Below are 13688 nucleotides of genomic sequence, written 5' to 3' on the forward strand. Positions count from 1 at the left end.
ATATAATCGGCTGTAAAACTGAGAAACTGGTAGTCTTTCAAATTCTTTAAGGAATGTATTACTTCACTAATATGTTTCAGATAGGCTAAAACTTAAGAAGTATTTCTCAGTAAATTTCCATAACATCACTATTGTCTTTAATCAAACCTACTAATGCTGTTCGTCAGAAAAGGACCTGCTTGCCGTTGTTTCCTGTAGATCATCATGCAACTTGCAGTGGTCTGAGGGAAGTTGGTCTGAGTTATGGACTACCTTAGAATTTTCTTGGCATATATCATACATTGTGCAAGTCTGTGGCAGTGTCTCTACAGAACAAAACAATGGAATCCGTCTTTTCAGGAGCATTTGGTACATCCTATCTGATTCCATTTTGTATTGCATTTGTGATCTGAGATTCCAGCTTTTGAAATCCAGGACAAACAGGTCATATTGGTAGTTGGTAACAAATGTTCTATCAATTTTACTTAGCTGAGCAACTACTATTACTGCTCTTACTAATATGAAGCAATAAATTCAGATTGCTTTTGACAGTATGAAAATAATCACTCTCTTTTCTTCTTTTATAGCACTCCTACTTTACTGTGCCTGACATCAGAGAGCTTCCTAGTATACCTGAAAATGTGAGTACTGCAGAGGACCAGGCACTTTGCCATTTCTTTTTAATATCAGCAGTAAAATAAATGACTAGCCTTACCTCTGTTTGGCTTGGTAATACATTGTATTCTGTAAAATATTGCTAGTTGTTGAAGTAGATTTTAAGTGGCTAATTTATACTAAGTAGTGTGTCTTGGGGAGAATTGTGTTTCCAACTGCAGAAGTACATAAGTAAAAGGCCTCTTGAAGTACATTGTAACAGAGGAGAGTTTTTAATATTTGCCATTCAAATTAAGCAAAGATATCAAATGACCAAATTTGACCCATGACTGGGAAATTGACAGAATAATTATCTTAAGCTATAAGTCAAGGTAGTTATACAAAAAACATGAAGCCATTTATTACTATCACTATTATTACTGCCTCCATAATTTCTTGGTCGTAATAAATGAGAAAATTTAAATTATACATCTGTAGTTTTAGCCTGCTCAAAATTTGCAAAGAACATGGATTTGGTAACTGTCTGTATGTGAAGGCATTGTGGTGTTTCAAAAAAAAATGAGAGAAAAATGATGGTGTTAATTTGCATGACAGATAGCTCTTTACAATAAGTCTATGAAATATTCTTGAAAATAATCCCAAGACAGTTTTGGTTACCATTTATGTGAGTACTACATGAGTCCTCCTTTATATAAAAATGTAGAATTTGGATAGAAAGGAATTTAATCCCTTTATCAAGATGACCAGAATAAGCTGAATGATTTCACATTTATAATTTTTATCTTCTGCATCCAGACTCAAGTTTTGTTCTCTACTTTTTGACCTCATGCTGTTTCCATAGTCTCATTGGTTTTCTTGATATGTTAGAAGCTGAAATTAAAAACTAAATCTGGAAAGCAATTATTTTGACCTATTAGAACATACTGGTTTGAAATAGTTTTTATTTAAAAAAAAAATGTTTCAGAACAATATTTTATTGCTTTTTTATTTTTTTATTTATTAAAGTGGTCTTATTAAAATCAATCAAGGATATAATCTAGATACTCGGTATCTTCAGTGAAAAAATTCAATGTTTCAAACATATAATAATTATGGAGTATCAAATACAAGTTTGGTATTAACTTGGCTTGTTCTTCAAGATGCTGTCAGAATTCAGATATCATATATCCTTACTTAAACCATTTTGTATTGATTCAGAGGAACATGTAGGTTTATAGGCTCTTCTGCTGCTTCAAAGCTATGTTATTAGCTGGAACTGCTCAGGCTGTCATTCTTTCTTTGTATTAACATCTTCCTTCTGTATCATATTTATACATCAGCATTCAGAAGTTTGTATTTGTGATTTTAAGTTGAAACTTATTAAGGACAAAGTACTAATTTATAAATTGATATGGACGAAACAAAACCAAAAACAGATCTAATAGTCATTCAGTGAGACCTTTCTGAAAGAATGACATAGGAGACCAGCAAATATAGTTTGTTTGTTAGGTAGTTTTCTGAAAATGTTAAACATACCTGTTTATTTAGGGCCACTTTTTCTGAGACATTTTAAGCATCACAAAATTGTCTTGTATGCTTTTCAGCATGCCTCAGATTTCTAACCAGATGATAGGCCTGTGGGAAGACAGTGCTGGCATTTGCTTCTCTTAGATATTCTTTAATATGCTCCTGCCATGTCTCTTAGCCAATTTTCTATGTCTGACATCTCAGTTTTCTTCCCTGAGTATTTTGAGGTCTGTCTTAGCACCATAAACCTCAGTTTATGGCATGAAAGAAAGAAAAGGGAATCATCAAGACATTATTTCTCATTCGTGGATGGTTTGTATAACAGATTATACTTGGGGCTTTTTATTTTTGTTTAAAAATGTTGTTGCTAGCTTTTCTGTGTTGTAGACTTTTCGTGCTGACATGTATCCTCTCAGTAAACTCAATAGATGTAGGTTTTGCTCTAAGGCACTTTATTTTTCTAGAAATACGATACATTAGAGGTAGTTCCAGAGTCAGTTCTTAAATCTAAACCAGCTATCAATCTAGTGTATTCTCTGTTCTAATCCAGACATGGTTACTTGTTTATAGGGGGAATATTTTATGTTAATCTCTTTTATACTACTCATCTCAAACTTTAACAGTTTTTGTTTGCTAAGTCTCAAATCACCTGGAGAATAAGGAATGAAGTTAATTTCCAGTTTACAGGCTGGTAAATTAGAGGGCAGAGAGAAATGAGCTAGTAATGGTAAGTAACCAGTGACAGGGTTTAAAAGTAGGTCTTCTGGCTTGTGCCTTCTTTAACTGATACAGAGCAGCTTAATAACATACACACTACACAGTGAAGGCTTCACAAAGTATAGCTGTATTTATGCTCTGTTGGTTATGTCTGCTCGTGATGTTCGCTCTATATTCAAAGGTATGAGTCAGCTTCCCAAAACATTTGAGCAGGAGACGTGATGAATGCTCATGAATCAAAGGCTGTTATAAAAGCAGAGGCCTTGGGCCAGAAGGAGTTGGAAACCCTTTGAAAGCTGAATGTTCAGCTTTCATGGGAAGGAGTGCCATGTGATGCTAAAAAGCGTCCTCTTTGAATCATTGAGTGGTGCTGATGTGCCTCAGAGAGAACGTGACTGTTTCACTGTAGGTATCCCTTGCCCTGATGTCACTGTGAAGGATGGACTCTCAGCAGCGTCTGGGGTGAACCAGGGCACCTCTGGGAATAGAACTGGAAGAACATTTCATTCAGATAACACGTATCTGTACCCATATCTGCACACCCTAGTTTTAAAAGACAGGGCTTGTAAGAAAGAAAAATATTAAAAATCAAATCCATTGTTCTAACTCTTGTTGCAGTTCATCATCTTCTATTGCTCAGGTATATTTTATGTATTTAAATACCACATAATTCATTATGAGAATTTTATCTGTCCATTAATGTAACTTTCATGTAGAATTGCAGCATATGATGTAATAGTTCAAGGATATTAAATGAGCATAAATCTCCATAGATTTTAATCAATTGGCCTGCTTTATTCAAAATTCTACATATCAGTAATTACATTTTAAAACCTATATTAGCAAGTTTCAGTGTACACACTGAAGTTGTATGTAATGATGAATGGAGACCTGCAGAGAGCTCTGTTTGGGATATTAACGTGCTTGTTGCAGTTACCTGACTTTGTGTCAGACCAATGTGTTTCATGAGCCACAAAACATTTAGCATAGACACTTTGATGTAACAGCTAAGCATTCACTTTTTCAAAACATTTAAAATATTTGTAAATATATTTGTACATGCATTGTGACTTCAGAAAGATACTGGGTTCAGTTCAGGAAATACAGTGCAAGTGTGTAAATTTCCCAGTAGTGTGTGTTTTATTTCAGAGTTAATGGGTACATTAGCAGTCAGAGATGACCATAGAATCATAGAATGGTTTGGGTTGGAAGGGACCTTAAAGATCATCTAATTCCAGCCCTCTGCTGTGGGCAGGGACACCTTCCACTAGAGCAGGTTGCTCAAAGCCCCATCCAACCTGGCCTTGAACACTTCCGGGGATGATGAAACACTCTTGGTGGTGATCTTATGGTTTATATTCTTTTCATTCCAGCTCTTATTTCACGCTGCCTATTTTTTCACTTGTTATGATTTATATCTTTTGATGCCAGTTTTCCTTATTTTGTCCTTTAAATTTTTAATTTCTCTGTTTACACCATTTTCTAAAGTGTATTGTCTTCATTATTTTGGTCTCTGGAACAGCTGCATGGCACTATAAAAGTATGTTAACTGCATAACAAATGACCTAATCCATGTTAGATTTTGCAAGTGTAATATTTCAAAGTAAATAAATTTCTAAATAAGATCAGGGATTTCCAGTGGGAGGATGAAGAAGGAAACCTGTCTCCTTCTGATGACTTGTCCTAATAAGAAATATACTGAAGTCATGTAAGTGCCTTTCAACAGCAGCCTAAAATGTGTGTAGTGTAATACACGTTCTTATTACTTCCCTCTTATTTTTCCAGAGGAGCGAGCTCATTCTTTTGTTCCTTCAGTGAAAAGTTCTTCGTTAGATAACAGAGAAGAGAAGAATATTTTTGATCTCAGAAGTCAATGTGCATGTGCATTTACTGGTATTAAATAGCAAATGATCAAATAGGCGATTGATCTAGAAATTAACTTGCAAAGGAACAGAAGGAAATTTTGTAGCCATTCCTTCTGAATTTTGAGAGGAGTGGGGATTACCAGTTCCCATATTTTATTATGAAAATCCCACTCTTTACTCTCTCAAGAAAGGTTTAAATCCTAGACACAAAATACACAACAATTATACTGCAAATTGGAACACTTTCATTTGTATTTATTTAACTCATTCATGGTTTTGTCACTTACGAGACATGTCTTTCAAAATACATGTGTAAGTCCCAATTTCATCTTCAAAGATGACAGCTTTCTTATAAATAAAACTTAGAGCTAACACGTGAATTTCCTTAGTATCAATATATTCCCATGCAGCCCACATGCTTCGCAGGTGTTGTTGGCAAATTTCTGAGAGCAGAGAAGACTAAAACCTTATAAATCTTTCCATCTGAAAGTACGTTTCTCTGTCAAAGCCACTTTCAGTAAACTTGAAAGAATAATTGCAAATCCATTCCCTGTGTCTGTTTTCCCTCTCGCTAGTCGATACTTTTGCCTTATAAACACGTACACACACATGCATGTCTACTTCTTTGGGCAGAATGTAGAGATAAAGTGCTCCTTTTGTCATGCCCTTAATTTGGGTGGCATCAGAGGGAGTTCAGTGCTACTTGAAAATTCTTTTAATTCACACTATTTGCAGTAATTGTGTCGTCATGCACTGTGTTTTGGCGTCGTGGAAAGATGGGTGAGAGGGGGAAGAAGAAACGTAGAGAAGACAGCTTATGTTTAGACAAAAATATCATGCTAATCAGCACAGATGGGATGAGAAATACAGAAAAAGTACATGATAGTTTAATAGGTTTTTGGCAAAATGTGTTGGCTGTTGTGTTTTTTTTTTTTCGTTTTTTTTTTCGTTTTGAATATACCTGTCTGACGCTGTTGGTCTTCTGTAACAAACCTGAATGATTGTTTTATATTAATGTTTGAAGCTAGCTGTAATGAGTTTATTTTTTACCCATCTAGATGCTGGTACAAAAGTCTTCCAAATACAATGCTTAATTTTTCTTTAGCTCTTTGTGTTTGGATGGCAAGCTGTGGAACATATTTCTGCACAGTATGAAGCATCTTGGCAGACTTCTCAGGCCAAGTATTGGTGGTTTTAGAGTTATCTTTGGATCTGTCAAAAGTGCTAATGGGCTTTGTTGAGCTTCTTTAAGTTTCTAAATCATATTTGCTTTTTGCTTTTCTGCGCTTTTTTATTTAACGATGATTAAGATTGCGCTTGAATTCATGACTAATCCAGTTTTCCTCTCACATGTGCTTTTTGTATAAGGCTGTCTTTATCATATAGCAACCCTTTCGTACCCATAAGCTACTTGGAAACAAATTCCCTAATTCAGCATTTTGGGGATGTGTTAACATTCCCAGCACCACTGCTCTCTTTAATTTCAGCGGTTTAAGAAGTGAAAATACCCTCTGTAAACAAAAGACCTTCTTTGTTTGTCTTGCACTGTGAGGCAGAAAAGCCCCTTTATTTTAGGAGAACGTGTTACGTTTTGGTCAGGTTATCTACCTTGTAGCTTCCTAGTCTTGTTGGTGAAGATTTTAGGAAGTATTTATTCTGCTAGTTCTTAGAAAACGCCATAATACTTTAGCAAATAATACTGAGTCGTGCCACTGCAGTATGTGCACAGCATCATTACGTTGAGAATGATGCACGGGTAGCACTGCTGGCTGATGGGAAGGTGCATGGGATGAAGTGGCCATAGTTTCTTGTGTAGTTTCCTTTCCTCCTTTTGTGTCGTCTTTTTTGTTTGTTTGTTTTTTATTTTTGAATTACAGTCACTTGCAGTAATTTTTACATAGGTACTTTTTTACTGTTTCTGAGCAGCAAAAACATGGTGGAAGAACCCTGCGCTGCTCAGGAAGTGTGCATGTAAATTTTTACTAGCCTTTGTTGCTTGTGTCCTGGTCTTTCTGTCTGTGCTTTAGAGGCAGTTTGCATGCGAACTTTGTTTACAATATTCTCATGCTGTGATTATTTTTTAGACTACATAAGCATATTGGTCGCAGGTAAAATTGGATGTTTGAATGTTGAGTGTACAAAATGAGGAGAGCAGATGACCTGTGTAACTGTGCTTAGCTTGTGTTAGATGCCGGTGTGTATTTCCTGTGATCAGAATTGTTCTGGCGTAGACTGGGCTTAGATTGTTTTCCTTAATGAACTTGAATTTGCCATATTAGAAGTCTCATACTAGAACATGAGTTTTGTACGTCGTCAGGTGGCTTTGAGGTTTCTGTAGAAGTGACAAAACCTATTTTTTCTCTGAGAAATATCTTGCATTTTAGAAGCTGTGTATGAAACATCATCAGTTTTATTAATCCAAGACCCAGCTGCCCAAAAGTTAGGGGGAAAAAAACGCAGTTAAAAACTGCTCTGGCACAAGACGACCTACTGTGTGCATAGCCACTTAATAGGTGTAGCATAACAAGAGGAAATCTGCCTTTGTTTGTTTGTTTTAAAGACACTTGTTTTTGTAATACCATGAATCAAAAATTATTTTCTCTCTCTTCCTAGAGAAACCTGACAGAGTATTTTGTAGCAGTTGATGTCAACAACATGCTGCATCTCTACGCCAGTATGCTGTATGAACGCCGCATCCTCATTTGTTGTAGTAAGCTCAGCACTGTAAGTAAACTGCAGAATAATTTCTTCTATGCAAAGTATTTTTTTAAGAATGACAGTCATACATAGGCAATAACTTGAAATATCTAGAATGTGAAGAACAATGGATATAACTTCCCACTAAAATAGAGAATTGAAGTTGGTCTTCCTATACAAATGAACACAGAGAAATGTGTGAGAAATCCTCTGCTTGGTGAAGGACTTGGTAGCAGAGATGGAGCTCTGCTTTTACATTTACATATAACCATAATCATTAGTATCTATATAATTAAACTTACTGCCATGGGGTGGTCTAGAATTCTAGAAGAAGATATATAAGCGTATACTGATGTGCCTCTAGCCATTCAGAATACTAGATTTATTTGTTTAAGAAAAAAATATTTTTAATATATAAAAGCAATAAATGCATGAATGTACTTGGCCTGTGAAAAGAGTCCAGAGGTGCTGCAGAGTCTCTGTCCTTGGAGATATTTAAAACCTGACTGAGCAATGCCCTCAGCAAACAGCTCCAGTTGACGATGCTTTGAGCAGGGCAGTTGGGGTCAGATTTGATGATCTCCAGGGCCCCTTCCAACCTCAGCTATGTGACCTCAGCTCAGTTCTGTGGTTCTAGGTGATGACTTTACTGAACTTCTGTTGGCTTCTAACATTAAAATGAGAAAGGTTTTTTTGATCCAGTATTCCCTGGGGGGGTGTTGGTGCATACATGTACTAATATTTATGCCATAGCATAAAAGTCCCTTTTTGTAATTTACTTGACAGAAAAGAAAGAAAAAAAAAAGGATAAATGATACTGTCAGATGGATGTTCTAGTGACCTTCTGTGGATGGAGCCAAGGAGTGGGCTAAAATACATTGACAATCCATGATTTTTGCTGTAGTTTTGTTTGATAAAGTTGTCTTAATGCTGTTTAGACTCCATCAAGTATCTCAGAGATAAAAGGTACTGAACACTCTAGAGTGCTCTCTTCTAAAAATGACTGCACATCAAAACCAAGCACAAGCTTGATTTAGTTCAAAGTTTTGTGTTATGCATTTGAAGGTTTATCAGTCAATAATATTGTGATTTTCTTTATAAAAGAAAATGTTAAGTTTTCATTCTGTTTGCTCTGTTAATGGGTATTGATTGCTTTCCTTTATAAATGATAAGCATAAGATAGTTTAATAAATGTTCCTTTCTAGTGTTATGGACAAAGTACTTGAACGGTCCTTTTTAAAATACAAGCTTCCATGTCCATTTTGTGTGGTATTACCTAGCCTCTTACTGTTTGACCATGACCTACTTTGTATTTGAGATTTGAAGCTGCTTCATGGAATTGTAAATACTATGGATGGCAAAAATTAAAAGGTGTAAGAAGGATCTGTTGATACAGGGTGGAAAAAGGAAAGAGAGTAAGACTTCATACTAGATATAAGTACTACAATATAATTTTGAAAGGTTGGTAAAACTGTGCCAGTTAAAGTAATCCCTGGGGCCTACTAATAATTTTTTAATTGTTTACAATTAATCCCACATGTAAATGTGTTCTAGGTCCTCCCTAGTGAACTAAAACAAATAAGATGTAAAGAAGTGTTTATTTCAGAAAAGTAAAAAAGTGGAAAGAATAGTAACTTATCAGAGAAGAGGAAAGAGAATGGTTATCCAAAGTATTTCGAAATGTGTGGTTGGTTGGTTTAATCTCTCTCTTTGTGACAGAGCCTGGGAAGAAGAATTACTTACCTGTCACTTTGCCTTTCTTAATGAGCCATTTCACAAGTAGGGTTGTGTTTTCTTTCCTATCTTTCTGCTTTTCCTCTTCCTTTTGCCTCTGTCCAAGATAAAAGCATGTCTCGTTCTTCGGTAGGGAGGGGTATTCATACTGTGTGTTCTTATCTTACAACTTTATATATAAACTGCTCCAAGATTGGAGTGACAGTGTAAGACAGGTTTGAAGTGTTGGGCCAGAGCCAGCGATTCCTTGCCTGCACACTCTGCTCTGCATGTTCCAGCAGTAGGAACAAGCTGCATTATTTTATTTCAAACTGTGCTCAGCGGAAGCCAAGACCTTGTAACTGGAAACGTACCAAACTGAGAATTCTCAGAGTGGAGGGAGGCTGGGGTGGTGGTGAGAGGGGGTGGTTTCTTTGTGGTTTTGGTTTGGTTAGGTTTGTGTTTGTTTTTTTTTGTTTGTTTGTTTTTTGGGGGGGGGACGTTAACAAAAAAGTGGAAGGGACCTATATGCAGTTAGTTTCATTTTGAGAGACATAGCACACTTCATACCTAAGGCTTAAATGTAATATTAAGTAAAAGAGGGAAAATTAAGCAGTCTTGAGTAGACAAGTCTTTTATGGTAGACTGCATTCTGTGGTATCCTAAAGCATATGAAATTCAAATTTTGATTTGAAGTGTCCTTAATATGGCTATTTAAATATGATTTAGAGGTAAATGAGTCTGTATTTATTAGCTACTTTATAAACCATATGTACTGAGCCCATGGAAGATTTCTTGCTGTTTTCTTGGATTTTTTTTTTTCTACAAAAGGAAACTCAATTCATTTCTCAAAATGTTAAAGCAATTACTTTAAATACACACACACATAAAGTACTCTGTGATCTAACTACTCATGAAAAGCCAAATGTGAATCAGAATACATAAAACAACTGCTTGGCAAAAGACCACCTGCAGGTGGGACTGTGCAGTTGCAGAAATGAGACAGAAGAGCTTTCCTTTCCTCCAGTATTCTCTCTCCCATCGTAACTTGCCCTTGCAGCCCCGTCTCAGGAAGGAATGCTGACTGCGTGTGATAAGGGCAGCACCAGGTTGCTTCTCATCAGAGAAAGGTGATGTACATGCAGCCTGATGACTTAAAAACCTTAAATTTTGAAGTGATATCATGTTTTTGTTAGGCTGCATCTTACTGAGGTGAATTTCTTTGCATAATTTTTATATTTTGTAAGTACTGGTACAAAGCAAAAAATGCCATTCTGTCATGAATGGTCTTTTGTACTTGGGTGTTGAGAGGTTGCTATTTCACTTCTTCCATGCCACAGAATGTACTAATACACAACCTCTTCTTTCCTGATTGGTTTCTGACATGTCTGAGGGCTCGGAGGAAAGGAAATTGTGGTTCTTAGGAAAATACAACATAGGATCAATAACATTGACTAAACATCTTTGTGATGCAATCTAGCTAAAAGCTTGCACTGTTCTTGTTCTGCAGCAGGCTTACAACTGCTGTTCTAGAGCAATTCTTCCTTCCCAAGAGCTCCGTTGCTGGCCCTACAACCTGCTGCCAGCATAGGTTTTCACCTTCATACACAGTTTTTACAACAGCTCTGCTTTCACTGTTTAATTCTTGTGCAACTCAGTCTTCAGCTTTTTGCTGTGTTTTTAGCCCAGCTTAATGCATAATGATCTTACACATGCCTGGAAGGTGGTATTTTGTTTTCCAGTATATATGGCACATCTGCAGCCACGTACTGCATCTGTAACACTGTGCAGTGTCTGTGCGTAAGTACAAAGTAGAATACGCTGGAAAATGGTTTATAACTTTTCTGTGTGTGACAAAACCCCATTGATTAATTTGGTCAAATGAGGCTTTTGAAGTATTCAAGGTAAAACTGCAAAAAGTGAATCAGTAACTCAGTGTCTTTCTTAAATAGCTCTCTTTTGCATTCTCTAGCAACAGCTGCGGGAAGCTGAGGTAGTGGAACTGATCTTATTTCAAAATGCTGGATTCCTACAGTTCTGACAGTTGGGCATTTCTCAGGCTGCCTTATTATTAAGTGCTTGTTTTCTATATGGCAATCACTAATCAGGTGAGGTCTTGAGCAAATATGCTATTTCTTTTTTTTATGAGCCCTTATCTTGGCAGAGTTGAAGGACAGTAGTGGTGCTTACCCGTGGTAGTATGCTACTTGAATTCATGCCAGATAGCAAGGTGGGAGTACATCTCAAAAATAAGTGACAGGTTCTGCTCAGATGTCTGTAGTGGTGAGCATTATATCTGTTTAATCCTTTCTTGCTGAGTTTTAAAACCAATGGAAGGGAGTTTGGAAGGGGCCTCTTTGGATTACTGAGTGCGGTTCTCTGCAGCAGCAACCGTATTATATAATAATGCCAGGAAATAATCCATTTGATCCTATAGAAGCAATTCTTAAGTAAGATTTAATTTTTTAAGGAGGTTTGGGTGTTTTTTTTTTCAGACATCTTTTTGATTTGGAGAAGGGAAGCTGAAAGCATATAGGACTTAAGAATATAGAGAAAAACTGCATTGGGAAAGTAAGCCTTTTTCTTCTGCACATTTTGGAACTAGGCTATACCTTTCATCTAATCTGTGAGAAGGGAGCATATTCTCTGGTAGGAATAATATAAGGATTAGTTGAACCATAATGGGATAGAGATAATAAATCTTTAGCATAAATATAGAATAAATTCAAGATTTTGTGATTTCTAAACCATGCTTGAATTACTCTAATATACTGATATTTACATCCCATATGAACCATAAGCTAATGTTCACCTGCTAATGAAGAAGAAGGACTGAACTGGTACTTGTTCAGATCTTCAAGTACTTGCTAGACCCTGTCTACTTCTGAAGGTATTTTTGCCTTAGGACTTTGGTTCAAACCTAATACCAATTCTTGCATTTTCTTATTTATGGAAGCACATTGTCAGCGCTGGGATGCTTACAATACTGTTAATTCAATCAGTGCTGAGGAAAGGAGTGGCTGTGTAGCTTCCAGTGTTTGAAACTGCACAAGAAAGCGTATTGTTAGATGAAGAAATTACTGCTGCAGTTAAGATTTGACATTGGAAAGCTATTTAGAAAGTTGGAAACAAATCATTTTCAGGCCCTTTTGAAGGTAGTGAAGAATGCTTTTATTATTTGAATTATCCATTTGATAATTAACAGAATAAATTAACAGGGAATTAACAGATTTCTGTAATATCATTAGATGACACCTTGGTGAAGCTGCTCAATACCAAACATGAGGAGAGAGTAATAAAGGACTCAACAAATGATTATGTAGTTTTAATATGAATGACATTATAAATGGTGCTGTTAATCTGAGGTTCATTTGAGAATATTTCAGTCAAATGGGAGTAGTGGGATGCTTTTTTCATTGACTTTCAAAGAATTGAACAGAGTATATTATTTCAGATTGCTTAATGCTTGAAGATGCATAGAAATTAATGGCCAATATTGTAGTTACGAATAGTTCCACTGGAACTAAAAGTGCTTTCAAGGGAGACAAAAAGGAAAATCTAAAGGACATTAAAAGTGTCAGACAAGACTGTGCCTCCAGATTTAATCAGTAGCTTTTGAGAGTTTAACAAAATTGTAGCAATGCTTAAGTACCCACTTATTTATCTCAATACAGATGAATTTGTGCAGATGAATGTCACTAATTCAAGAAAATGATTGTCAGAATTATCTGTAGTTCAGTTTAGTAGAGGCTGTAGGCCAAGAAATGGACATAACAGACAAGACAGAAACCAGGAATGCATGCAGATTTTGTTTGCAGTCCTGGTAAGTGAGACAGACATACAGCAAGTGAGCAGCTTTCTATGTAGAGAGGCATCATTACTCCACACCAACATGCAAGTACAGAAGTCTGAAGAAAGGAAGATCAAAATAGTTTCTGGAAAAAGAAACACAAGAAAAGATATACATCATAAGAGTAAGGCGTAATTTTAGAAATTTCTGTTTGGGTTTGAAAGTTGGGTGTGATAGCATTCTCCCTTGAAGAAGCTACAATTCTTGGAGCTATGTTTCTCTGAAAAAAATGGGAACCTGTCACAAAGAAGACTAGAACTAGTGAATGCATAAACAAAGTCTATTAGGAAAGAAAAAATAAGACCTTTGCAAAAGAAATCCTTGCATCAAATCGTAAAAATCTTTTACAATCTAGATTATCAGTGAATAGGTAATACAGATAATTAGAACTCAAAAACATCATCAGGCAGAGAAATTGTGTATTTTAGCCACAGTAATATGAAGCATTCTAATATATCTTGGGTAAGTACCAGGTAGAGCTTAAACTTCTGGCTTTTCAATGCAGCAAGGGTGTGTTTATATCTGAAATTTTAGTCCTGTATGGTTTGATGCTTGGCATACTGGGTGTTGGGTTCTGAACGATTTGAAATGATCTGTGTCTATTTTGAGCTGTAAATTGCAAAATCTATTTCTGTTCATTTTTATAGTCACTTTTCTGCTTTTGAAAAACTCCCACTTGTGAAGCTTATACCTCACCCTCGTTCTTATCTGAACGCTGTAGAGAACCACAGTAATTCTCCCCCCAA

The 13688-nt window shown here is 36.1% G+C and overlaps 1 protein-coding gene across 6 annotated transcripts in view; it reads left to right on the plus strand.

Moving 5' to 3' along the window:
* Positions 1 to 13688, plus strand: part of DENND1A (DENN domain containing 1A) — a 190604-nt gene that overhangs the window by 78106 nt on the left and 98810 nt on the right. For all 6 annotated transcript variants that reach the window (XM_032200166.1, XM_032200169.1, XM_032200167.1 and 3 more), the window contains exons 8-9: positions 567 to 620; positions 7296 to 7406. In XM_032200166.1, coding sequence (XP_032056057.1) covers positions 567 to 620; positions 7296 to 7406 — 165 coding nt within the window. The remainder of the gene's footprint in view (positions 1 to 566; positions 621 to 7295; positions 7407 to 13688) is intronic.

Source organism: Aythya fuligula, chromosome 19 (assembly GCF_009819795.1).
Source record: "Aythya fuligula isolate bAytFul2 chromosome 19, bAytFul2.pri, whole genome shotgun sequence".
Classification (NCBI taxonomy): Eukaryota; Metazoa; Chordata; class Aves; order Anseriformes; family Anatidae; genus Aythya; species Aythya fuligula.